The sequence below is a fragment of the Corythoichthys intestinalis genome, chromosome 3 (genome assembly GCF_030265065.1).
Source record: "Corythoichthys intestinalis isolate RoL2023-P3 chromosome 3, ASM3026506v1, whole genome shotgun sequence".
In the NCBI taxonomy this organism is placed as follows: domain Eukaryota; kingdom Metazoa; phylum Chordata; class Actinopteri; order Syngnathiformes; family Syngnathidae; genus Corythoichthys; species Corythoichthys intestinalis.
In genome coordinates, this window is record NC_080397.1 from 51248814 (window position 1) to 51275781 (window position 26968).

A 26968-nucleotide genomic window follows, 5' to 3' on the forward strand; every position below is an offset into this window, starting at 1 on the left:
TAACATGACAATAATTCATTTAATCCCTTATCGAACATTTATTAATATATTAATTAACATGAGTTAATGCATTAGTTAATGCATTTTAAGACTGTTTAGGTAACATTACAATAATTAATATAATTGCTTATCTAACATTTATTATAATAACATGAGTTACTGTCTGGTTATGCATTAACTAATGCATTAACTAATAGTTTGGTAAAATTAGAAAAATATATAGGCCCATATAGGAGTGGGAACCTCTTGGTACCTCACGATACGATTTGCAATACAAAGCTCACGATAACGATAATCTTGACGATGTGGAGATACAACGATTATCGATACATTGGTCAGGAAATCATTCTTGGATATTTTACAAACAACTAATAAACAGAAAACCAAGCTTCTGCTGTGAATTGGAATGAGTTTATCACTAGTAGACGTCCAATCCATTTGAACCGGGAGGGTGGCAGCGAATGAACATTCGTTCATTCGCTGCCATCCCTCCCAATTCAAACGGATTGAACGTCTATGGCCGTCAGCGGCAGCCAATGCCAGGCAATGAGGTAATTTTGGGCCATTTAAGGTCATTTACCTGTTGATTTTCAGTTACTCCCTGTTATTTTGGGGTATTTTATGGGTCACCTGTTTATTTTGAGTTACAGAACAGGAAGTGACCTGGGAATCACCCAAATAAATAGGAAGTGACTCAAATTCAATAGGAAATGACATGAAAATGCCCTTAAATGAACATCAAGTGACTTGTAAATGCCCCGAAAATCGGACAGAATGACTGTGAATGCTCTGGTTTCGAATGAAGGAATGTTCCCAGTCTAAATGGATTGGGCGTTGAGCACCGTCAATGCAACCTTAGAGTTAACTGAGACACTACTGTATTATGGTGGAAAATTTTGGTAGCAACTTGTTGGTTCCTTTTTATGTTTTTTTAGACATTGATACCTTTTTAAAACGATATCTCGATTCTTGGCAGGCGCACATCAATAACCTTTTGGGATACAAATTATCAAGATATATCACCATTTCCATATTTTGTCACACCCCTTAGCCTATAGGGTTAGGGTTTGTTAACTTAAGCATTTATAATTTCTTAGTGAAGGGACACATGTGCTACACTTCACAATACGGGTCCAAAAGGTATTCTGTAATGGTTAATAAAGGTTGGGGGGGGGGGGGGGGGGGGGCTTAAGCATTTATAATGTCTTAGTTAAGGGACACATGTGCTACGCTTTACAATGAGGGTCCAAAAAACATTCAGTAATGGTTAAGTAATAATACCATGTTTAAGGTTAGGTTATAATATATATACAGTGGGGAGATCAAGTATTTGATACACTGCCAATGGGTTTTCCCATTGTCAATGGGAAAACCCATTGGCAGTGTATCAAATACTTGATCTCCCCACTGTGCATATATATATATATATATATACAGTGCCTTGCAAAAGTATTCTGCCCCCTTGAACTTTGCAACCTTTCGCCACATTTCAGGCTTCAAACATAAAGATATCAAATTTGAATTTTTTGTCAAGAATCAACAACAAGTGGGACACAATCGTGAAGTGGAACAAAATTTATTGGATAATTTAAACTTTTTTAACAAATAAAAAACTGAAAAGTGTGGCGTGCAATATTATTCAGCCCCCTTGCGTTAATACTTTGTAGCGCCACCTTTTGCTCCAATTACAGCTGCAAGTCGCTTGGGGTATGTTTCTATCAGTTTTGCACATCGAGAGACTGACATTCCTGCCCATTCTTCCTTGCAAAACAGCTCGAGCTCAGTGAGGTTGGATGGAGAGTGTTTGTGAACAGCAGTCTTCAGCTCTTTCCACAGATTCTGGTCTGGAGTTTGACTTGGCCATTCTAACACTTGGATATGTTTATTTTTGAACCATTCCATTGTAGATTTGGCTTTATGTTTTGGATCATTGTCCTGTTGGAAGATAAATCTCCTGTTAGGTTGTGCGTGAGCAGGAAGGGATCCCAATGCAGACAACTTCTGGCGAGCAGTATTTTATTAGCAATCGCGAGAAGAGCGTGGCGGGTGGAAGTTTGCTTGGCTCGGGGTAGTTGAGCTGACGAGGAAGCTCGGAAGGGAGGCAGGCGTGGAATCCGACGAGGGGCGCGCAGAAAACAGGACCTGGGGCGAAAGCAAGGTAGTCGTGAGCCAGTGAGCAAAGATATCATGTAAGGAATGCGAGATACAACTGACGTGAGTGACAGACGAGTTGATCGGGCGATGTGGTGGTGCGTCCGCTGGGCTTTTAAAGCTGGCTGATGGTAATTGCCCACAGCTGTGGCCGCTCCACCCATCTGACATCAGACCTGTAATCAGGCAAAATCCCCTCACCTGAGGCAGGGCTCAGGAAGGAGGCGCGGAGGCCCTAACAGGACCCCCCCTCCCACGGGCGCCACCTGGCGTCCGACGGAGAGCACCGGGATGGGCGCGGTGGAAATCCCGGATGAGAGCCCGAGACAGCACCCACCGGGATGGGACCCAAGAGCGCTCCTCAGGACCATAGCCCTCCCAGTCGACGAGGTACTGAAGCCCCCGGCCGCGGCGACGGACGTCCAACAGGCGCCGCACCTGGTACGCAGGACCTCCATCGACCGACAGAGGCGGAGGAGGGGGCGGAACAGGGGGGGACAAAGGACATGAAGAAACAGGCTTGACCTGGGAGACGTGGAACGTGGGATGGACGCGGAAATGACGAGGGAGCCTGAGGCGCACGGCTGCAGGGTTCACCACCTTTACAATTTCGTATGGGCCTACAAACCGGGGGGTCAGCTTAGCCGATCCAGTCTTCACAGGCAGGGACTTGGCCGCGAGCCAAACCTTCTGGCCCACGGTGTAAACGGGCGCTGGCATGCGACGGCGGTTGGCCTGGACACACGTTGCTTGCGAAGCCCGTTGGAGCGCCGTGCGAGCCCGTTCCCAGACCCGGGAGCACCGGCTGACGTGAGCTTGGACCGAGGGGACTGCAATGTCTTTTTCCTGTGATGGGAATAACGGCGGCTGATAGCCAAGGGAGCAGAGGAACGGGGACATACCGGATGAGGCGTTCGGGAGGGAGTTGTGGGCATACTCAATCCATGCCAGATTGTCGCTCCAGGAGGCAGGATGGGCCTGCGTGGCGCATCGAAGGGCGGCCTCCAGCTGTTGATTCGTGCGCTCGCATTGCCCATTTGACTGCGGGTGATAGCCGGAGGAAAGACTCACCGAGATGCCCAATGCCGCGCAGAAAGCCCTCCACACCTGGGAGGTGAATTGTGGTCCCCGGTCCGAGACCACATCTGCTGGGATACCATGCAGGCGGAGAACATGGTGAGTGAGCAGATCAGCCGTTTCTGAGGCGGTGGGAAGCTTGCGAAGAGGAACGAAGTGGGCTGCCTTGGAAAACCGATCAACTATTGTGAGGATTGCTGTGTTGCCTTTGGAGGGAGGAAGACCGGTGACAAAGTCCAGGGCGATATGTGACCATGGTCGGCTCGGGATAGGTAGTGGGTGTAGCAGTCCTGCGCTGGGCCGGGTGGTAGTCTTGCTGCGTGCGCAAACCGTGCATGCAAGGACGAACGAGCGGGCGTCTGTCACAAGGGTCGGCCACCAAAACCGCTGTCGCAGCACCGACAACGTCCTCCTAATGCCAGGGTGGCAAAACAAACGAGATGAGTGGGCCCATTCTAATACCTGGGCTCGAAGGTCCGGAGGAACAAAGAGCGTAGACTGTGGCTCCCCACGAGGGTCGGGGTGGTCCCTGAGTGCCTCTTTGACCTTCGCCTCGATCTCCCACTCCATGGCAGCGAGGAAGCAGGTTGGAGGGAGGATGGTTGAGGGTTCCGCCTGAGACTGGCTCTTCTGGAATTGCCGGGACAGGGCATCGGGTTTTGTATTCTTGGAGCCTGGAATGTAGGACAAATTAAAATTGAACCGGCAAAAATACATGGCCCACCTTGCTTGACGCGGATTGAGACGTTTGGCGGACTTGAGATATTCAAGGTTTTTGTGATCGGTGAGCACAAGGAACGGTGAAGACGCTCCTTCCAGGTGATGGCGCCATTCCTCAAGGGCCATCTTCACAGCAAGGAGTTCTCTATCGCCGATGCTGTAGTTACGCTCTGCTGAGGACAACCTGCGGGAAAAATAGGCGCAGGGGTGCACTTTGCCGTCGGCTCTGCGTTGGGACAACACTGCACCCACTCCGACCTCGGAGGCGTCGACCTCCACAATGAACTGAAGTGCTGGGTCGGGATTGACCAGCACAGGAGCCGTGGTGAAACGTGCTTTGAGGTCACGGAAGGCTGCGCCGGCAGCGTCAGACCAGCAAAAAGGCGTAGCTGTGGAGGTGAGGGCCGTGAGAGGAGCAGCAATCCGGCTGTAGTCACGGATGAAGCGACGATAGTAATTCGCAAAGCCCAAGAAGCGCTGGAGCTGTTTCCGGTCGGCAGGAAGTGGCCAATTCATGACCGCCGAGACCTTAGCTGGGTCCATGCGTAGTTGGCCCTTGCCAATGATGTAGCCCAGGAATTTGGTTTCAGGGACGTGGAACTCGCACTTTTCGGCCTTAACAAAGAGCTTGTTCTCCAGTAGACGCTGTAGTACTTGACGGACATGTTCCTGGTGTTCAAGGGGGGTGCGAGAGTAGACCAGGATGTCATCGAGGTAGACCACCACGAACCGATTGATCAAGTTTCCGAGGACATCGTTCACGAGGTTCTGAAAGACGGCGGGGGCGTTGGTGAGACCGAACGGCATAACGAGGTATTCAAAGTGACCCAGGGGGGTGTTGAATGCGGTCTTCCACTCATCCCCCTCTCGGATACGGACGAGATGATAGGCGCTGCGGAGATCAAGTTTGGTGAATATGGTGGCGTCCTGAAGGGGGGTGAACGCAGACTCGAGGAGCGGGAGCGGATATTTATTCTTCACTGTGATGTCATTCAGCGATCGATAATCAATGCACGGGCGTAAGCCGCCATCTTTTTTCGGCACAAAGAAGAATCCGGCGCCCACCGGGGAAGAGGACGGCCGTATAATGCCGGTTGCCAAGGATTCCTTAATATACTGCTCCATCGCCTCCCTCTCAGGCCGTGAGATCGAAAACAGGCGCCCCCTAGGGAGGACTGCACCTGGGAGGAGGTCAATGGCGCAGTCGTACGGGCGGTGTGGGGGTAGCGAAGCTGCGCGTTCCTTACTGAAAACTTGTCCGAGATCATGATAACACTCTGGGACTGTGGAGAGGTCGGGTGGCTCCACTTCTGGGACAGGGCAGGACGGCATTAGTGACGACAGAAGACAGTGTGCGTGACAATACGAGCTCCAGGCGGTTATCTTGGGGTGTGACCAGTCAATGGAGGGGTTGTGTTTTTTCAGCCAAGGCAGCCCGAGGACAAGAGGAGAGCGAGGGCTCCTGAATACGAGGAAAGGGCTCACCTCCCGATGATTACCGGATACGAGGACGTTGACGGCTTCGGTCTGATGGGTCACCCGGAACAAGACTTGGCCATCCAAGGCAGTGGTCTGTAAAGGGGCAGAGAGAGTCTGCGTCGCCAACCCCAATTGATGAGCCAGCTCCCCGTCGATGAAATTTTCATCTGAGCCGCAGTCCACCAAGGCGGTGATGGTCCGTGACTGGCCCCTACAGGAGAGCGTAACCGGGAGTTGGAGCCGGCGAGAGGGAATGTTGCTCATATGGCTCACGAGTAGCCCCTCTGCTACTGGCGAGCCCGAGTTTCCCGGGCGTATTGGGCAGTTGCGGAGGAAGTGTCCTGCTGTTCCACAGTAGATACATAATTTGTTGTTAAATCTTCGCTCACGTTCACCTGTAGTTAGTCTGGTTCGGCCAAATTGCACAGGTTCCGGGTTGTTGACCGGGGGCGCTCCTCCGTGCACGCGCGCAGCCCTGGGTGACGGACCGGGAGGCGAAAGTGGCCGGGGGAGAGTGACGCGGGCGGGCGGAGCCTCCAGCTGCTCCCGGCGCTGTCTCTGTCGTTCGCGTAGCCGATTGTCCAGCTTGATCGAAAGAGCGACCAAGTGATCAAGCGAGGAAGCTTCTCTTGTGGCTAGTTCATCTTTGAGGGATTCGCTCAGTGCCCGGATGAAAACTTCCTGTAGTGCCTCGTCATTAAATCGGCTTTGCGCCGCCAGCGTTCGGAACTCTATGGCAAACTCTGCAACGCTGCGGGCTCCCTGGCGCACAGACATGAGTCGCTTGGCGGCTTCTTTGCCCCGAACAGGGTGGTCGAAGACCTTTTTCATTTCGTCTGTGAAGCAGGCGTAGGAATTGCACACGGGGGAATTATGCTGCCACACTGAGGAAGCCCACTCCAATGCGGCGTCGCGGAGACAGCTGATCAAATACGCTATCTTCGCCCGGTCATCCCGGTAAGTAGATGGCTGTTGTTCGAACACCAGGCTACATTGCACAAGAAAGGCGCGACAAGTGCCGAGGTTGCCGTCGTACGGGGCCGGTGCGGGGACGTGAGGCTCTCGGCCCGTCGTCGATGACGCCGGGTTGCTTGCGGGTATGTGGCACGGAGGGGTAGCGGCGTGACGTGGGGCTGACTGGGCTAATCGGGCTGGCGGAGGTGGTGTGAGCTGCTCTTGTATGGTTTGGAGTGAATGGGAAATGTCCGTTACCTTATTGAAGAGGAATTCTATGGCTTGGTGGTGGTCGCGGAGTGACGTGGGTGAGTCGGCGGGTTTGTCTGCGGGATCCATTATGGCCCGATCAAACTGTTAGGTTGTGCGTGAGCAGGAAGGGATCCCAATGCAGACAACTTCTGGCGAGCAGTATTTTATTAGCAATCGCGAGAAGAGCGTGGCGGGTGGAAGTTTGCTTGGCTCGGGGTAGTTGAGCTGACGAGGAAGCTCGGAAGGGAGGCAGGCGTGGAATCCGACGAGGGGCGCGCAGAAAACAGGACCTGGGGCGAAAGCAAGGTAGTCGTGAGCCAGTGAGCAAAGATATCATGTAAGGAATGCGAGATACAACTGACGTGAGTGACAGACGAGTTGATCGGGCGATGTGGTGGTGCGTCCGCTGGGCTTTTAAAGCTGGCTGATGGTAATTGCCCACAGCTGTGGCCGCTCCACCCATCTGACATCAGACCTGTAATCAGGCAAAATCCCCTCACCTGAGGCAGGGCTCAGGAAGGAGGCGCGGAGGCCCTAACATCTCCGTCCCAGTCTCAGGTCTTGTGCAGATACAAAAAGGTTTTCTTCCAGAATGTTCCTGTATTTGGCTGCATCCATCTTCCCGTCAATTTTAACCATCTTCCCTGTCCCTGCTGAAGAAAAGCAGGCCCAAACCATGATGCTGCCACCACCATGTTTGACAGTGGGGATGGTGTGTTCAGGGTGATGAGCTGTGTTGCTTTTACGCCAAACATATCGTTTTGCATTGTGGCCAAAAAGTTCAATTCTGGTTTCATCTGACCAGAGCACCTTCTTCCACATGTTTGGTGTGTCTCCCAGGTGGCTTGTGGCAAACTTTAAACGAGACTTTTTATGGATATCTTTGAGAAATGGCTTTCTTCTTGCCACTCTTCCATAAAGGCCAGATTTGTGCAGTGTACGACTGATTGTTGTCCTATGGACAGACTCTCCCACCTCAGCTGTAGATCTCTGCAGTTCATCCAGAGTGATCATGGGCCTCTTGGCTGCATTTCTGATCAGTTTTCTCCTTGTTTGAGAAGAAAATTTGGAAGGACGGCCGGGTCTTGGTAGATTTGCAGTGGTCTGATGCTCCTTCCATTTCAATATGATGGCTTGCACAGTGCTCCTTGAGATGTTTAAAGCTTGGGAAATCTTTTTGTATCCAAATCCGGCTTTAAACTTCTCCACAACAGTATCTCGGACCTGCCTGGTGTGTTCCTTGGTTTTCATAATGCTCTCTGCACTTTAAACAGAACCCTGAGACCATCACAGAGCAGGTGCATTTATACGGAGACTTGATTACACACAGGTGGATTCTATTTATCATCATCGGTCATTTAGGACAACATTGGATCATTCAGAGATCCTCATTGAACTTCTGGAGTGAGTTTGCTGCACTGAAAGTAAAGGGGCCGAATAATATTGCACGCCCCACTTTTCAGTTTTTTATTTGTTAAAAAAGTTTAAATTATCCAATAAATGTTGTTCCACTTCACGATTGTGTCCCACTTGTTGTTGATTCTTGACAAAAAAATTAAATTTCATATCTTTATGTTTGAAGCCTGAAATGTGGCAAAGGGTTGCAAGATTCAAGGGGGCCGAATACTTTTGCAAGGCACTGTATATGTACACTCACCGGCCACTTTATTAGGAACACCTGCTAGTAACGGATTGGACCCCCTTTTGCCTTCAGAACTGCCTCAATTCTTCGTGGCGTAGATTCAATAAGGTGCTGGAAGCCTTCCTCAGAGGGTTTGGTCCATATTGACATGATGGCATCACACAGTTGGTGCAGATTTGTCGGCTGCACATTGATGCGAATCTCCCGTTCCACCACATCCCAAAGATGCTCTATTGGATTGAGATCTGGTGACTGTGGAGGCCATTTGAGTACAGTGAACTCATTGTCATGTTCAAGAAACCAGTCTGAGATGATTCCAGCTTTATGACATGGTGCATTATCCTGCTGAAAGTAGCCATCAGAAGTTGGGTACATTGTGGTCATAAAGGGATGGACATAGTCAGCAACAATACTAAGGTAGGCTGTGGCGTTCCAACGATGCTCAATTGGTACCAAGGGGCCCAAAGAGGGCCAAGAAAATATTCCCCACACCATTACACCACCACCAGCCTGAACCGTTGATACAAGGCAGGATGGATCCGTGCTTTCATGTTGTTGACGCCAAATTCTGACCCTACCATCCGAATGTCGCAGCAGAAATCGAGACTCGTCAGACCAGGCAACGTTTTTCCAATTTTCTATTGTCCAATTTCGATGAGCTTGTGCAAACTGTAGCCCCAGTTTCCTGTTCTTAGCTGAAAGGAGTGGCACCCGGCGTGGTCTTCTGCTGCTGTAGCCCATCTGCCTCAAAGTTCGACATACTGTGCATTTAGAGATGCTCTTCTGCCTACCTTGGTTGTAACGGGTGGTTATTTGAGACATTGTTGCCTTTCTATCAGCTCGAACCAGTCAGGCCATTCTCCTCTGACCCCTGGCATCAACATGGCATTTCCGCCCACAGAACTGACGCTCACTGGATATTTTTTCTTTTTCGGACCATTCTCTGTAAACCCTAGAGATGGTTGTGCGTGAAAATCCCAGGAGATCAGCAGTTTCTGAAATACTCTGACCAGCCCTTCTGGCACCAGCAACCATGCTACGTTCAAAGTCACTCAAATCACCTTTCTTCCCCATACTGATGCTCGGTTTGAACTGCAGGAAATTGTCTTAAACCATGTCTACATGCCTAAATGCACTGAGTTGCCACCATGTAATTGGCTGATTAGAAATTAAGTGTTAACGAGCAGTTGGACAGGTGTACCTAATAAAGTGGCCGGTGAGTGTATGTATACTGTATATCGTGAGTCCTTGGGTGCTGCTCACCTAACCTTAAGTGTAGTATTATAATTTCACCAAACCATTAGTTACTGTCTGGTTATGCATTAACTAATGCATTTACTACTGCATTAGCTAATGCATTCACTCATGTTAATTAGTGTATTAATAAATGTTAGATAAGCAATTATATTAATAATTGTAATGTTACTTAAACTTTAGTCATTGTCTAAAAATGCATTAACTAATGTTAATTAAGGGACCCTTATTGTAAAGTGTTACCACTGGTTTTGTGTTTGTTTTCAATGTATTTATTCAGATTTAGCTTTGGAAAGAGATAAATATAAGATGTTTTTTCACTTTTTTCCCCAAAGTATTAAAAAAAATGTATATGGCGGAAAACAGGTGACTTGAAGTTCCGCTCTGAGACCCCCAATTTAGCCAACTTTCAAAATTGTCTGATATGCATGTGTGATACATCCTTGGAAAGCTTAAAATCTCAATTTTCTGGGGGAAGAAAATTTTTGAGCAGGGGAGCATTTATTTTTAAAAAATCATTTTTAAGCAGTGAAACCCTTTCTGGAGGTGAGACCATGAAAGAGCAGAATTACAGATGCCATGATTTTAAAAAGATTATCGTGTACTTACCTTGTTTTGATCCAAAAACTCCATGTAGCATGTATCACTGAGTGTGAAGACACAGCTGTGAATGGCCACAGTTGGATTTTGGGGGAATTTATGAGCGAAACATAGTAGTATAACAAGGGTCGGGATGCAGAAATCGCAGACATCAAGGAGTGGTCGAGATTTTCATATATTTACCCTTTTAAACATTTTTTGTTGTTGTTGTCTGGGTTGATTATCATCTAACATATCAGCAAAAACACGACAGTAACGAAGAAAATACAATTAAGCGATATTTATGAGGTAGATATCCGTGACTTTTTTTTACAGACACAATTTTTTTTCATTGTGACTTCATTTGTTTAAAAGTTTAAAATATGCGAGTGATTAATTTTTTTATCAAGTCTTTTTTTTAAAACGAAATATTAGACATCAATTAATGATTCTAAGCTAAAAATGACATATTTTTAATAATAAATATTAATTACCTTTGTTTTATGGCTGGGTTGAAACAAAAGCGGTTGCGCGACGTCTGTAAACGAGGGTTTCCAGGGTAAAACGGACAAATTAAAAATAGTTCAGGAGCTTAATGCACCATGAATCTGCTATGGCAGCATGTAGACGTGTTGTTCTATCAAACACAACAGTTCTTTTGGCTTAAAATACAACAGTTTATTTTAAAGAGTGCAAAAGCAGAAACTGCTTTTCAGTCTTGTCTGTTTTCCGCCATATATATATATATATATTTAATAAATGGTTATTAAGCACTTCAAATGTAATAATTAGTCAAATTTCAAGATGTCACTGTCCCACTGAATTATTTTTAAACAAGAATAAAATAGAAAAACACTTGTCTTTATTAAATGCGTCATTGAGTGAGTCCACTCAATTCCCTCAAGCTGCTCACTTACAATGAGTTGCCACAGCAACTGTTTAACAAGTTAAACGATCATTGACACATGCTGCGCTTTGAAACTTCAGCTTCCAAGCAGCTGTAGCAAGATCAAACACTAAACGTCGGTCAATCATCGCGAACTTTGTTAAGCAACTCCAGTGCACTGCCTGACCAACAAAGAGCAGGGAGAGGGAGGGTCGGAGAGTGAGACAACACGATCGGCTCAGGAAGACTTTTCCAACGGACTCTACTGCATGAAATGAGTTATAGTGATCCCTCGATACTTCGAGCTTCAATCTTCGCACGCCTAGTCCATCGTGGATTTTTTTTTTCCAACTAAAGACAAAACAGTATTTTATTTAAAAATGTTAAGATATATTTGTGTACCCATGTACAGGGTGACCCAAAAAAAAGTTTACACTGCCATAATACAACTTAAATGCCATGTTTATTCATCTTAGAATTAGAATTTAATCACAAATTACACATTATTGTAAAAAACATGTACAGTACACTCTATTTTTCAATGTGTCCTCCCTTAAGTGTCACAACAGCCTCCAGGCGCCTGCGGAACGCTTGACAGGTCTTCTTTATGTAGGATGCTGTCATCTTTTCCCAAGATCTAACAATGGACCTCTCCAAGGCTGCCACAGAAGTTTGTGGCTTCTTACAGGCACTGTCCTCCACAGTTGCCCATATGCTATAATCCAGGGGATTGAGATCTGGACTCTGGGGTGGCCACATATCACCTTGTCAATCAACTTTTTGGTCCGCACAGATTGGCACTTCAAGACCCAGGTTTTCGTGAGGCTGTTCCAGTATCTTTCAGCTTCTTTTTAACTTTGTAGACTGCACATCTGGATATTCTCAGATTTGCTGCAATCTCAGTAGGTGTCAGACCGGCACGCAGCAATTCAGGTACAGCTAAAGTTTTCTTCATTTTCAGCAGAAGCACAGGAATTGTAGAGACGAGAGATTACCAGCTGCATTTAGTGACCTTAATGAATCACTTAAGCATGACAACCTATTTAGATATGTTTCAATGGCTTTTAAACAAGCAGTCAACTGAGTGTAAACTTTTTTTGGGTCACCCTGTACAAATCATTGTTTTCTTTTATAGCTGTCTCATCGTAATTATCACATTCGCAGTGCTTTTAAAACCAATTTGGTTTTTAGTTTTTGTTTTTAATGATGCTTTGGAAAAAGAGGTAAATAAACATGTCATATAAATCTTTCCAATGTTGTTAAATCTGAATAAATTCATTGAACACACACACACAAAAATGTAAATAAACCTCTAATTCGCGGATTTTATATTTTCACGGAGGAGGGGCACCCATTAACTGCGAAAAACGAGGGATAACTCAACTAATTTTAACTCGCTCGGATTTACTCTGTTTGGTTCATAACAAATTATACTAACGTGGCTTTGATATATATTGGATGTTGAATTTACAAAACCTTAATTTATGCAGTAAATTTACCGCGACTTTGACATTTATGAATAACCAAGCCGTTTTAAAATTTTGAAAATTCAGCAATCTTTCAAAGTACACGATGGGCCCGTTGCAAAATGGCCGAAAAGTAATAACGCGTCTTCCTATTGGCTCAGCTCGCATCAAACATCAAGCCTTACGTAGTAATATTTATGCACGCACGTACATGCGCGATTTGGGAAACACAGTTCCGCCTTGATTACAAATTCCGCCCGGACACAAATGCGATGTAACACAACCAAGACATTACAATGAAAATGACAGACAAAAACAATCCAGAAACGTCTGTGGATGAGGTTAAAACCCTTATTAAAAAGAAAGATAACATCGAAGAGCAGATTAAAGCCTACTACGATGTCCTGGAAGACGTAAGTTGATAAAATACAGTCATCTCGTCAGTAAAAGTTGTCAAGTGTTTGTTTTTGCTAAAGTTTAGTTTTCACAGCAAGGCGTTGGGCTTGATGGTCCCTTAGTAGACGCGGAAGGCTACCCGAGAAACGACGTCAATTTGTACCAGATAAGAACCGCCAGACACAATATTTCATGTAAGTAACAACGGTTTTCCCCCACATAGCCTTTTTTATACAGTGACGTGATGTTAGCTTACTAGCTTTGGTCAACCAAAATGTTCAGTAGACATAAGGACATTAATGTGACCTGTACCCTGTGTTGTGAAGATCCAGAATTTGTGGTTCGTTTATTTTGGCACTGCGCGTTGACTTATTGGTTCAACTTTTGGCTGTGACTTTATTTAAATGCTTCTGATAAAAGTGTCATGAGAATTAAAATCATGACATGACGCATGAAGTGTGACAGTTTATAACTGATGTCATCAGTTGTGCTAACCGAAAGACATGAAACAATGTCAACTTTCCATCAAATCTTACATAATGTAACTGTCATAAGCATTAATTCTTATTCATGGCAGGTGTCAAGAATAGGGTAGGGCATCGAGCATCGATGGGAACCGGTTCTATCACTCCGATGCTCCAGGAATCGTTCAAATTTTAAAATTTCGATTCCGCGTTTCGATGCCCTGACCGCCGAGCGAAAAAAAAATGCTCAAGTTCAAAGACTGATGTATATATATATATATATATACAAGTTAAAATTAGCCCTGTGAGAAGTTCATATAATTTAAAAAATCGAGAGGATAAGATTTTAATATAAGCCTTGCAATTTTTTTTACCCTGCCTTTTTTTTTAAACCCTGCTCTTAAAAGAATCGGAATCGTTCGGAACCGGAATCGAAATGTGGAAACGTAATTGGAACCGGAATCGTTCTATTTCAAACGATGCCCAACCCTAGTCAAGAAGTGTTCAAATAAAGTGTAAACAACTTTTGAGTGTTTGTGACTTGCCCATTGAATAAAGGCTTTGGGCTGTTCTTGCTGGAGAAAATGTGCGAAAGACAAATATACGTTTTATCATTCTGATGTGACTAAATTTCACATTCATAAAAGCAAATTCACATGATGGAAGCCATGTTTTATTGCATTTTGCAACAAAATCAAGCATTTTGATGATTAAAAAATTGGCAAAAAAATGGAAATTAGGTATTAGTGCAGAATAAATTTTACATTCATTAAAGCAAATCTACTGGAAGAAAGCCATGTTTTATTGCATTTTGCAACAAAATCAAGCATATTTCGACGAGAAAAACACATTTGAATACAATGGCAATTATAAGTATTAGTTCGGAATACAGTGTTTTTACTTTTTATAGTGTGATGACTTAAAATTTTGACTAAAAATGCACAAATATCTGAAATTACGGTTATGAAAAATGTTCCGAAATTTACCAAAATAATAGGTTTAAAAAAAATAATAAATAAAAAAAAAAAAGCACATCAACTAAGAATGGGCAAATTTACACAAATATTAGATAAAACATACAATTTGTCTAAAAGGTTAAAAAAAAAAAAAAAAAAAAAAAAACAATAAAGACCATAATCTTAAAGCAAAAATACACAGTAGATAAAAAAATAAAAAAATCCCCAAATTTAGAAACTAGAAAAAAAGATGGCATATTTGCTACCAAAATAAACGCCGCAATAGTTCAACAATCCTAGCTATCATAAATGTCTAACGAAGCTAACGAATAAAACTACTGTACTTGCACCAAGGGCGTAGGTTTGCATAGGGACGTAACACTAGCAACTTTTCAGGATGCTCAAATTGTCCCCACCAAATTTTGCGCAACCTAATTTGCATTATATGACAGTTACATGGGTAATTTAGATCGTCTTCCCATATGTTGTAAGGATAGAATTGATCCTATCATTAAGTGAATTACAGTACTTTAATTATGTTCAGAGTCAGACTTACATTGACCCCTTTTCATTTGCTGAATGTGGCAGTCCATTTTTCCCCTGAAACACACGTTTCATTGGGTGATGACTTGACACCCCCCTCCCCCCAAAAGACAGAAATACAACATACCTCCTCCGCCCCCTTTGAAGACAAGGGATATCAGAAGTTTTTTTCCCCACAAGTAGCTACCACTGTAAGTAATGTAAAAACATCAGTATTGTGTAGGTGGGGAACACACCACAAATTTTGGTACTGAAAGTCCGACCTACATAAGAGTTAGCAAAACATTAACTTGTGCGAATTTCTCAAACTCGAGGAGGAAGCTGCTTTGAGAGAAATATCCTCCTGGATGTTTTCTACTGTTAACATTAAACTGAAAGAAATGTAGTGAACCAAGGTGTACCTCCTTCTCCCCAGTTGTAATTTTGATTTTACTTATGTGGTCTTAAAACAGCCCAAAGGAGCTTTCATTTTTTGTTTAGTTTGGCTGTGCTTGAGAACAAAAGAAGTAGTGTTTTACCTGAAGGAATGCTCCATTTTTATTTATTTTTGTTATTCCCTGAATAGGAAGTTTTTTTTGTTATATTTAATTTACATTTTTTTGCATTCATTGATACTTAAGAGATTAACAAGTTTGTATTTCTTGTGTATGTTAATATAATTTGTGTTCAAATATTAAAGACTATTAAAAATGTTTTCAAAATCAAAGTTTTGAATCGGTGTATTATCACCTGAACCTATACATATGCACTGCAAAACCCACCTCCTTAAAACTGGGGTGGGGGGGGCTTTCCTTGTTTTCAGTGTAAATCTACATGAAACAATTGAAATTATCTGAGTGCTTCAAGTAAATTTCACTCAGATTTCTTGAAATAAGAAAAATAGCTGAAAATAACCTTTACTTATTTTAAGCAAAAAGTTTGTATATTTAAGCTTAAAAAATGTTTGTCAGAAATGTTCTTAATTCTAGATATTGTTCAAAACATTTTTTGAAAGCATTTTTTCTTGATTTAGGCGAAAAATGACCGACTTTTAGATGTAAGGGCTTAATAAGAACAAATAGTAATATTTACTTAAAGTGGAAGAATCTGACGCATTAATCTGTTAACGAGCCTTAACACGCAAAACACGATGGAGAAAATTATTCGACTAGATTTAAGAAAAATGATCAGATTAAGACGTTAGAAATTTGCAGTGTGAAAGTTGGTATAAGTCAATACAGATTTAGTTTGCATTAATCATTTAGCCTATCAATTCATTAGGTTCTTATTGGTGAGAAATGTAGCCCTGACCCTCCGTTCACCCAATCTGTTTGGTCTTATTAATGTCCCATTCCCAGCAAAAAGTGTACATGCATGTTATGCTGTTATATCATCCCGACCAATATTGAGACAAACCTACGCCCTTCACGTGCACCCTTTGGAAAATGCCAAATTTTTTAAATAGACTTCTTCAGTGATGCTCATTTTTCATCTGCTTAGTAAGTGTGTCTACCTTATTCCTTGAAAAGATTACGACAAGTGCTTTCTGTTCTACACCAATTTTGTACGATTTGTCAAGGCAGGCCTCCAGAACGACCACAAGGCAATCATGGTGGAGATCGAGGACGCCTTGCACAGGCTTCACGCTCGTGAGAAAGCCAAGCATCGGCAGGACCGGGCGCAGGCACTTGAGGAGACCACGGCGCAGCGGGACAGACTCCCGCCTGCCTTTGCACGTGTGGATGCCGTCACTCAGGGATCACCTGCCTCTGTGGCCGTAAGTTATGTAAGGCCTTTTTAATCTGGCATTCATGAGTCAGAACATTTTGCGTCTTTCTTCAAAAGGGCCTCAAAGTGGGAGATGAAGTGATTGAGTTTGGTTCCGTGAACAGTGGCAACTTCCAAAACCTCCACAACATTGCGTCTGTGGTGCAGCATAGTGAAGGGGTAAGACTCCTCATGTATGCCCAAACATACTATGATTTCCATCTTAACATGTCAACTGCAAATTCAGGGGGAAGGTTTTAATACAGTACTTAATTTTTTGCGGGGCGCCAATGTCTTTTTTTTTTTTTTTTGAAGAAGCCGCTGCGAGTGACAGTGGTCCGTGAGGGTCAGAGAGCCAACATGAGCTTGACTCCACAGCGGTGGTCTGGCCAGGGTCTGATGGGGTGAGTTAAAAATTAAGGCATTAATACAATCTGATTGGTAGCCCCTTATTTTGTCACTAGGTGCAAGATTGTCCCCATGCCTCCGCCATGAGCTTCAATGACCTTCATGTGAATAAACACTTTCAAATTCAGACACGGCATCCTTGTATTTGAGTTTCTATATTTGAAAAAGTATTCATCACTACAACATGATTGAAAATTAAACATGTTAACTGGGCAAACACATGATTTATGTCTAAAGGTTCAAGAGGTAATGATCATGATGCTTTGAGTTTCTTCTTTTTGCCTTTGACCATTTGTGGGAGCTGGATTTTGAAAGCAGTCCTACAAAACAGACAAATTTTATGAAGCAAAAATTTCAAAGTATAGAGGTGATGAACAGTGTCTTAAAAACTTACTCGCAAGTTGTACAGATGGGGCTGAAGTTGCAGAATACTGTGGTGGAGAAAGGAGTAGCACAAGTATAATACAGACTGTAATAGGACTTTCTCCCTAAAACTGTCTAAAAAGGAAAAAGATTTGTTAACATTATCTACTTTAATTATGAAAAATAAATTTTAAAAAAATACAATATTTGGTCATTCATTACAAATGTCAAAATGCTATTTGACAAATTCTGCTGTAAAATATACTGTATTAGCCCGAATATAAGACGACCCCCTCTTTTTCAAGACTCAAGTTTGAAAAAAGACTTTTTGAACACCAAATTAATTTTTATACAGAAAATAATTACAACAATATATTTGAAAGAAAAAGCATGTTATTTTGCCTCATTTAAATATGTAAACTAGAGCTGAAACGAATACTCGAGCAACTCGAGTAACTCGAGTTTAAAAACTGATCCGAGTAATTTTATTCACCTCGAGTATTCGTTTATTTTGACAGCTCTAAGCATCACGTTTTGCTCGGACTACTTTTAATGCGGGACAACGCGCTGATGTCACGTGCGTAGAGGAAGAAGCAAAAAAAAAAAAACTTACTGCAGCAGACAGCCGCTACAAACGACTCCGACGTTGCAAAATACTAGCCTGCACATGCTACGTTAGTTGCAGTTAGCTCTGGTGAGTCTCATAGAGATCACATGTATGTTGAACTAGATGCACAATGACAGACTAGGCCGCGTCTGGGCAGCGTTAGCAAACAGCCGCCATCTTAAAGCAGTAGAGCGCTAAGCGCTAATATATAAGATTAACGTTACTGTCACTACTAGCTCACGTGACGTTAGCCCTGCGGAGGGCTAGGTTTCTATTAATTAAGACCACTTTCGATGCGTGGCTAACGTGTCTTACATAAAGGCTTTAACATAACATAGCGTTGTGGAGTGATGAGGGTGTCAAATAAAAACTCAATAATGCTAACTATCAATTTTAGCTCAGTAGTCATTGCTGGATAAAACACCAAGTAGCACTAGTCCCTAATGTGCTCCAATACAGCCTGTATCATACATTTATTTTGAACACTGCAAAAATTCAAAATCCTATCAGGACTTACAGTTTAGACTAACTTAAAACTTTACTAGAACTTAAAAATGGCTTGACACAAATAAAAATTCAATTGAAAAACGTGGGGAAAAATCGTAACTTTTAAGCGATGTGTGTTATCAAGCGTAAAGGCATTTTTAGGTGTGTGTGTGTGTGTGTGTGTGTGTGTGTATATATATATATATATATATATATATATATATATAGTGAATTAGTCTTTTTTTTTTTAAATTCTAGTTACATCTGAGATGCAATTGTTGGCTGTTTTCAACAATACACATCAAAAATAAAGACATTGATTGACTGAAAATGATAAAATGTCTTGTTTTCTCATGTATATCTATAATTGCTCTTCACCTAAAAATATATTTGTTTTATCCGATTACTCGATTAATCGATAGAATTTTCAGTCGATTACTCGATTACAAAAATATTCGATAGCTGCAGCCCTAATGTAAACTAAAGAACAATCACATTCATAAATGGCTTCTGGTTTTTGAAATGTAAATAAACAACAAAATTGCAATAACTGCATTAACCACCAAAGTGAAGTCGTAACTGTAGTCTTGAAACAAATTTGAATGAGGAAAAACATTTCAATAAAATAATGCAAACTGGTTCAACTAAAAAGAGTAGCTGAGATCTGTCATGACAACATCGCTTCAATGATATCTGGCGTCATCTAGCGTCTGAATGGCTATAATGTCTAGACCGCGAATATAAGACGACCCCCTCTTTTTCAGTGTTATTTCAATGCAAAAAACACGGTCTTATATTCGGGCCAATAAAAAAATTAGGAGTTTTCTCAAAAACTAAACAAAAACAAGACAATAGTGATAATGTCGAGATTTTTGCCCTGAAAATATAATATTTTTCCCTTTTTTTCCATAACTACCACCTCTGTATTCAACCGTAACTAACGCCTGTGTAGAGCTCGTTCATGGCACGCATGCTTGTACGGGCACGAAAGTAAAGCTACGAGTGTTGGCCCATCAAACCAACACCAAAAACGTAAAAAAACAGCAAACATGATCGTTTGCTGTTAGCAGCAAGAAAAGTGTTGCCACCGCATGGACGTGCACAAGTGTGTGTTTGCCACAAACACTTATGAAGGGAAGAAAAATGAATTTTTTTGGGCAGTCTCAGATAAAATGTCAGGACTCTGTTTACTCATTAAGGCATTGGTAAAGCATGCATGGCCTACAAATTAACACTAACAATTCTGTATAGTACCTTTAAAACAAGACAATAGTAAATATTAGAATTTTTCAGGCATTTGTTCTTATTGTTAAGCACAGGATGGATAGAAGCGCTTACTGGACAGGCAGACGGAGCAGACGTAACCGATCTGGATGAGGTTGCGATGGCAGAAGCACGCTGCCCTGTAGTCAACGTGGACCGGCGGCGGCAGCAGGAGTTGCAAACGCTGCTCGCCGTCTGGCAGGAACACCCACTGCCCCACAAAGTCTCAAAAACTCAAAGGAACGCAAGGAGAAATTTGTTGAGCGGCAGCACTCACCAGCAGATACTGCGCTAGGGCTGCCTTCTGGGGGATCTTGAGGTACAAGCCTCCAGTTATATCGCAAGCCTGTCAGTTCAGAAACGAGAAAAAAAAACTTCATTGAGGGCCCCACGATAGTGTAACATTTAAATATTTATGGATCGTTAATATCACAGTGACCTGTTTGTAACCTCTTCACTACCATATTTAGCATTGGCCTTCATGTCCCCCTCGCCCCTAATTTGTGTGTTTTCAAAGTCCTTTTTTCCATTTGTATTGCGTTGTGCAAAAAAAGGAAGAAATATATGTTTGAAATATTTAATACGTTAAAGTTTTTAAGTATATATTGAGTAGAACATCATATTTAATCAGACAATGATTTAAATAATAAATATGTGAATGGAAAGTCAAATCAATTAAGGGTCATTCAGGGGCCCCTATGCTCATGAGGCCCGGGACAACATACCCGGTTGACCTACCCTGATAGAAAATGTTCCAAGCATTCATCACTTATATGAAAAGTGTGTTACAAAAGACTGTACCTGCTGTAGGAGCCCAGAGTCAGACTCCAACACACATGCGTCTATCAGGATGCTCTGTTTTAAAACAACATTATAAGGAAAACAAGTATTAGTGGTAATACAATTGGGTTGGATAATCAGTAACTATGCTGAAAATGGCAACAAACAACTCATGTCATAACCTGCTTTTGGGCGGCAAAGATGACATTCATGAAGTTCATGTACTGCAACGCACAGTCATCTGCTGCCTTTATCACCTAATCAAGCACATTTTTTTTAATTCATCCATTCATTATCAATAACACTTATCCTCACCAGGGTCACAGTGGTGCTGGAGCTCAGCAGACTATGGGCAATGTTTCCGTAAACAACCAAATTTAAAATACAACAAATATATAGTTTAAAAAATATACACAAAATGTTTTTGTTCATAAACTACTTACCAAAATTCGAGACTTGACCTCCTGTCCCACTGAAGAGGGAAAAAACAGGAAATATGGATTGAACCAACTCATTAATCAATTAGTGATGAATAAAAGTAAGTACCTTCAAGTTCCTTGGAGATTCTGTTAATATCTGAGTTCAAATAATTAAAGAATATCAATTATTGGGGAAAAAACTAATTAAAATATTCTTTTCCCAATGCGTGTAATCATATTTTATATTGAACAATTTCATTTATATGTGTAATTTGTTACTTTCCTAAATATTATACTTTGTTTTACCAATAGCGTATTATTTTACTCGTATTCTATGCGATGCAAAGAAATGTTTTTATAATATAATTAGTTGATAGATGACTTATTACCTCCAAAATGTCTAATCTTGTTTTTTTCAATTTGTCAGAAAAATCATTCAAATAATGATCATTCTTCTCATTCTTTTATTACTATTATTTTCAACATTCTCATCAAAATTTTTTGTTAATTTTTAAAAAAATGTATTTTCTTAATCTATGTTTTGAACACCATGTTTTTGTTGTATTGTTAATTTTATCTTTACCCCCCTATTACTGACTAATATTGTATGCATCATTCTTCCGTACCGCTTATACTCACAAGAGTCACAGGGGTGCCGGAGCTGGGTACACTCTGAATTGGTTGCCAGCCAATCGCAGTAATAATATTGTATTATTGTATTTAAACTATTTACTAAAGATGATAAAACTATTTTAATTTTGTTGTATTTCATATTGATCTTATTTTTCCAAATGTGTTTTTATGTTACTTTTATGATTTAATTTAAATGATTTTTTTCTTCCAGCATGTGCTTTATTTAATGGATTCTATTGTATTTTTTGTTTGCCAAAATGACAAAAAATATCTTAGACATTCATCTTTATCTAATCCGTCATTCTTCTACTATCGCATTGTCCCCATAGTAAATGCGCAAATTGTGTAGTGGGAGGATACAACAGAGAGCTTTGGCAAGAGATCCGGCCAGCAAAGTGTCTGTGGAACCTCCAGTCACTTCAACTGCACAATGAACACACAAAACACAAATATTCAAGAATTAAAGCCTGTTGCGTTGCGAGTTCTCCAACTGTGATGCAATACAACAATTAGCTGAATCCCTAAGCAGGTGTTAATTAAAATTCCAATACTGAAATTCTTTCAAAATGACTGCTTTAATATATTTACCAAATGATTACTTAGAAGTAGTGTTGACCTACTGTTGGACATCAAATTTCTGATCTGGTCAGCAATGATGTTGTTGGCGACAGACAGCAGTTCATACTTGCCGTCGCCGCTGGAACACACATCGTCTGTGGTGCCGTCGTTACCAGTTTCACTCGTAGTGGGATACAGGAAGTGACTGAAAAAAAGTAAGTATATTCATAAATGGGTCCCATCTATTAAATTAAAAGTTAAAAGCTCTACAGACGGTGACGGTAACGATGACACTGTAGCTATAGACAAAGCAAGAAACAAACCTCAAGACAGGTATACTATAGAACTGATAAAATTATCGACAAACCAACAGACATACTGTATGGATATTAGAGCTGAAACGAATACTCGAGCAACTCGAGTACTCGAGTTTAAAAACTGATCTGAGTAATTTTATTCACCTCGAGTAATCGTTTAATTTTCACAGCTCTAAGCCTCACGTTTCCCGGACTACTTTTAATGCCGGACAACGTGCTGATATCACGTGCGTAGAAGAAGAAGCAAAAAAAAAAAAAAAAAAAAAAAAAAAAAACCTTACAGCAGCCGACAGGCGCTACATAGGATGCCGACGTTACTAAAAACTAGCCCGCATGATGCTACGCTAGTAGCAGGTAGCGTCTGATGCGTCTCATCGAGATCACCTGTATGTTGAACTAGATGCGAAATGACAGAGTCAGCAGCGTTAGTAAACAGCTGCCATCTTAAAGCAGTAGACTTCTAAGTAGGGCTGGGCGATATGGCCTTAAGTACATATCACGATAAATTGAGCAGATTTACCTCGATAACGATAAATGACGATAAATTCGCCCAAGCAAACAGTTATATAATTTGAAAATTTGAATCAATGCATGGAATACAAATTAACAGTTTCTCGTTAAATTTATTTACCAGCTTTCAATTTAACAATTGCACATGCAGTCTAAACATTAAGTATTTTAAAAAATCTTGTAAACAATAAGAATTCTTGTGTGAACATTTATAACAGCTTGTATGGCTTGAAAAATATCATCACTTGAATTTCATTAAATTCATTCCGCATTGTTATACACTAGATAGTGGCATACGTTTAGATATTTAGAATAGATACAAATACGACACATCCACCCGCCCCCCAGAAATGATACTTAATTAAAAAATGTTTCACAAACCTTTCCTTTCTTTTATTCGGCTCAATTTACATCTTAGGATTTTGGAAATCCTTACAGTATGCAATAATATTCCTGTTCCCAAGCACTGTGCTTACTGTAGTGTAATTTTTACAAAGAATAAACAATACATAGTTACTCGCCGTCATCTAGGACGAGCCACTTACAAGACTAGCACTGTCGTGTATTACAAATACTGCTTTGAACACATCTTCACAGACAAAAGCAATGACACAGGCTTAAAGAGGTCAACTTTAATTGTGTAAATCACACTTAATGACGACACGATCTCCTGGTTGAAATAGACGACATCCACTTAATTCTATTGAAGATACTGTATGTAATGCTGAGGCAATTTGTCAACTTTACTTTTAAAAAGAAACTTGCACTGTTTATCCAGTAGATGGGGCTCTTGCAGTGTGTCAAACAGTGATTCAATTTAGGGCAATTGTCTTAAAAGTGGTTCATTGTTTCAGAAAGCCTCGGTTTTTCCATCTTTATCTGGAACCCGTCAAGAGTTTACTTAATGTCGGGTGAAAGTTTGGCGAAGCTAACTTAAGCCCGACTTCATCCCGTTTACTTGTAGCGTTAGCCGCTAGCGTTAGCTGCTAGCGTTAGCCTACCGGGCTTCTGTTTGATTGGCTTCCTGAAAACCATGTGACTCCAAACGTAAGCGCACTGTCTGCTTTCTTAAAGGGGAATGAACATAGCCGAACAACACACAGTCAAAGCGGGATGAAAAGGCTATATTTTCTTTTATTAAATTACCGAATTTACCGACATGGTCAAAATTACGTCGGTCATCGTGAAGAATTTCGGTAACGGTAAATTTTCGGTTTACCGCCCTGCTCTACTTCTAAGTGCTAATAAATAAGATTAACGTTACTGTCACTCGCTCACGTAACGTTAGCCCTGAGGAGGGCTAGGTTTCTATTAGATATGACCACTGTCGATGCGTGGCTAACATGTCTTACATACAGTCTTTATTTAATCTGTGAAAACATAGCGCTATAGAGTGATGAGGGTGTAAAATAAAAACTTCGTAATGCTAACTGTCAATATTACCTCAGTAGTCATTGCTGGATAAAACACCAAGTAGCACTGGTCCCTAATGTGCTCCAATACAGCAGGTATCATACATTTTTTGAACACTGCAAAAACTCAAAATCCTATCAGGACTTACAGTTTAGACTAACTTAAAACTTAACTAGAATTTAAAAATGGCTTGACAAAAATGGAAATTCAATTAAAACACGTGGGGAAAAACAACTTTTAAGTGATGTGTGTTATCAAGCGTAATGGCATTTTTAGGTGAGAAATATATAGAATTTTTTTTTTTTTTATAAGATCTAAAAGTTTTTGGAGTGAAAGCAGTGAATTGGTCTTTTTTTATTCTAGTCACATCTGAGAGGCAATTGTTGGCTGTTTTCAACAATGTACATTGATTGACTGAAAATGGTTCAATATTAGATGAGATGTCTTGTTTTCTCATGTATATTTATAATTGCTCTTCACCTAAAAATATATATGTTTTATCCGATTAATCGATAGAATTTTCAGTCGATTATTCGATTACTAAAATATACGATAGCTGCAGCCCTAATGGATATAGACAGAGGTAGAGGGGCTGAGAGAGATCAAGTCATAATACTGACGATAACAGACACACATGCTTATAGAAAGATGCCAACTGACGAAAAGACAGCGAGACAGACAAAATGATGAGAATTGAACTGATCAAGGAATGATAGCTGGTTTTATAAATGGACAAGGAGTAATGGTTAGGCAGCCAGTATGATAGATACATAATACTGAACTTGTCAGACAGATGGACCAAGAGCTGATAGAGAGAATTGACCAAGTAAGGACAAGAAGGACAGACCTCGAGCAACATATTAGACAGCTAAAATAAGTGATGGTAAATGAACTGTCTGACCTGTCTTTGCAGTGGCTGGCGATGACGGCCAACTTGTTATTCCTGCTCATGGCCACGTGTGCGTTAGCCATCACCATGACAGCGTCCATACATTTGGACAGAGTGAACTAGGACCCCACCAAAACACTTAATAAGAATTACCATTTTGGTTACATTTGTATCGTCGTTCACTTACTTGTGGCTCACGCTGGGCTTGCTGACCCCACCATATCGGGTTAACGTCCAAAACCATGACCAGCAAGCTTATTTCTTCCTCTGAGAGAACAAAATATGTCAGTTTAAAAAGCCATTACAATTAAAATGAAGCTCTCTGTGCACCAAACAAAACGAACCTGACGCCATCACAACGACTCGTTTAGTTTATCCTCTTTTTTTGTACATCTCTCGTCCATATCATGACGCACTAACGAAGATAAATATATTTGGTCAAAACATATGAGGTAAAAGTCATTGTCAAAAAAATGAATGTTACTATCATACCAAAAAAATGTTTACATTGGACGGCGTTGACGCGTATTACTTCCCCCTTCTATACTTCTTTGTGTCTTCTCGATTTAAACAGCGCAGTGCTGCCACCCATCGCATGGAGTAGTTCATTGCAGAGGGGTTCAAATGTACCAACTATCAACTACACAAAACACGTTTTTTTGGTTGCACAATTAAATTAGTTTACAGCCCACTAAAGTGTTAAAATATGAATAAACTCATGAGAATGATAAAAATCGATCTTGTTTTACATAATCTATATATGGCGGAAAACACTCAGGTGACTTGAAGTTCCGCTCTGAGACCGCCAATTTGGCCAAATTTCAAAATTGTCCGATATGCATGTGTGATGCATCATTGGAAAGCTTAAAATCTCCATTTTCTGGGGGAAGAAAAATTTTGGACAGGAGGGAATTCTTTTTTTTTTTTCAAATGTTTTTTAACAAGCAAAACCCTATCTGGGGGTGAGAGCAGTCGAGAGCAGAATTACAGGCGCCATGACTTTAAGGAGATATTATCGCGTACTTACCTTGTTTCGATCCAAAAACTCCATATCGCATGGATCACTGAGTGTCAAGCCACAGCTGTGAATGGCCATTGCTGGATTTTTGGGGGATTTTATGGGTGAAACATGGTAATATAACAAGGGTCGGGATGCAGAAATCGCTGACGTCAAGGAGTAATCGAGATTCTCATTTTCATATATTTACCCTTTTAAACATCCATTATTTATCATCTAAAATATCGGGGGAAATGCGACAGTAGCAAAAAAAATACAATTTAGCGATAGTTATGAGGTAGATATCCGTGACTTTTTTACAGACGCCATTTTTAAAAATTGTGACGTAATTTGTTTAAAAGTTTAAAATATGCGAGTGAATACATTTTTTAAGTTTTTTCTTTTTTTTTTTTTTTAAATAAAATATTAGACATCAATTATTGATTCTAAGATACAAATAACAGACATTTTGAATAATAAATATAATTACGTACCTTGTTTTCATGGCTGGGTTGAAACAAAAACGGTTGCGAGACGTCTGGTTTCCAGGGTAAAACCGGCAAATTAAAAATAGTTCCGGGCTTAATTTTTTGCCATGAATCTGCTATTGCAGCATATAGACATATTGTTCGATCAAACACAACAGTTGTTTTGGCTTAAAATACAGCAGTTCCTTTTTAAAAGGAGTGCAAGAAGAGAAACTGCTTTTTCATTCTTGTCTGTGTTTTCCGACATATACAATATTTTACTGAATTTCTTT

The 26968-nt window shown here is 41.3% G+C and overlaps 2 protein-coding genes across 8 annotated transcripts; one reads left to right on the forward strand and one right to left on the reverse strand.

Annotated features, from left to right (window-relative positions):
- The first annotated feature begins 12686 nt into the window (after positions 1 to 12686).
- On the forward strand, positions 12687 to 21211 carry psmd9 (proteasome 26S subunit, non-ATPase 9). 5 transcript variants are annotated; one of them, XM_057832668.1, is made up of 6 exons: positions 12687 to 12873; positions 12942 to 13050; positions 16382 to 16575; positions 16644 to 16745; positions 16881 to 16969; positions 19749 to 21211. In XM_057832668.1, the coding sequence occupies exons 1-6, from the start codon at positions 12757 to 12759 to the stop codon at positions 19804 to 19806; spliced, it is 669 nt and encodes a 222-aa protein (XP_057688651.1). In that variant the 5' UTR covers positions 12687 to 12756; the 3' UTR covers positions 19807 to 21211. The 5 variants fall into 5 exon arrangements, with proteins under 5 accessions (XP_057688651.1, XP_057688655.1, XP_057688653.1 ...); XM_057832672.1 differs by lacking the exon at positions 19749 to 21211 and adding an exon at positions 17011 to 17044; XM_057832670.1 differs by lacking the exon at positions 19749 to 21211 and adding an exon at positions 17030 to 18557 and having other exon boundaries at positions 12688 to 12873.
- gtf2h3 (general transcription factor IIH, polypeptide 3) lies at positions 15615 to 25795 on the reverse strand. 3 transcript variants are annotated; one of them, XM_057832667.1, is made up of 14 exons: positions 25704 to 25795; positions 25556 to 25626; positions 25399 to 25478; positions 25224 to 25330; positions 22145 to 22287; positions 21885 to 21947; positions 21019 to 21048; positions 20916 to 20944; positions 20655 to 20729; positions 20494 to 20547; positions 19970 to 20038; positions 19768 to 19903; positions 17368 to 17404; positions 15615 to 17293 (listed from the first exon to the last, which is right to left on the reverse strand). In XM_057832667.1, the coding sequence occupies exons 2-14, from the start codon at positions 25563 to 25565 to the stop codon at positions 17227 to 17229; spliced, it is 900 nt and encodes a 299-aa protein (XP_057688650.1). In that variant the 5' UTR covers positions 25566 to 25626; positions 25704 to 25795; the 3' UTR covers positions 15615 to 17226. The 3 variants fall into 3 exon arrangements, with proteins under 3 accessions (XP_057688650.1, XP_057688648.1, XP_057688649.1); XM_057832665.1 differs by having other exon boundaries at positions 17368 to 17471; XM_057832666.1 differs by having other exon boundaries at positions 17368 to 17471; positions 25719 to 25778.
- Positions 25796 to 26968: the final 1173 nt, after the last annotated feature.

Coding starts and splice junctions, on each gene's coding strand:
- gtf2h3 (XM_057832665.1), bottom strand. Junction 20,730..20,915: donor AGGTCAAGTCTCGAATTTTG/GTAAGTAGTTTA, acceptor GTGCTTGATTAG/GTGATAAAGGCAGCAGATGA. Junction 17,294..17,367: donor CCCATCTGTACAACTTGCGA/GTAAGTTTTTAA, acceptor TCTGTTTTGTAG/GACTGCTTTCAAAATCCAGC.
- psmd9 (XM_057832668.1), top strand. CDS start 12,757: ATGAAAATGACAGACAAAAACAATCCAGAAACGTCTGTGGATGAGGTT. Junction 12,874..12,941: donor ACTACGATGTCCTGGAAGAC/GTAAGTTGATAA, acceptor GCTAAAGTTTAG/TTTTCACAGCAAGGCGTTGG. Junction 13,051..16,381: donor CGCCAGACACAATATTTCAT/GTAAGTAACAAC, acceptor TTGTCAAGGCAG/GCCTCCAGAACGACCACAAG.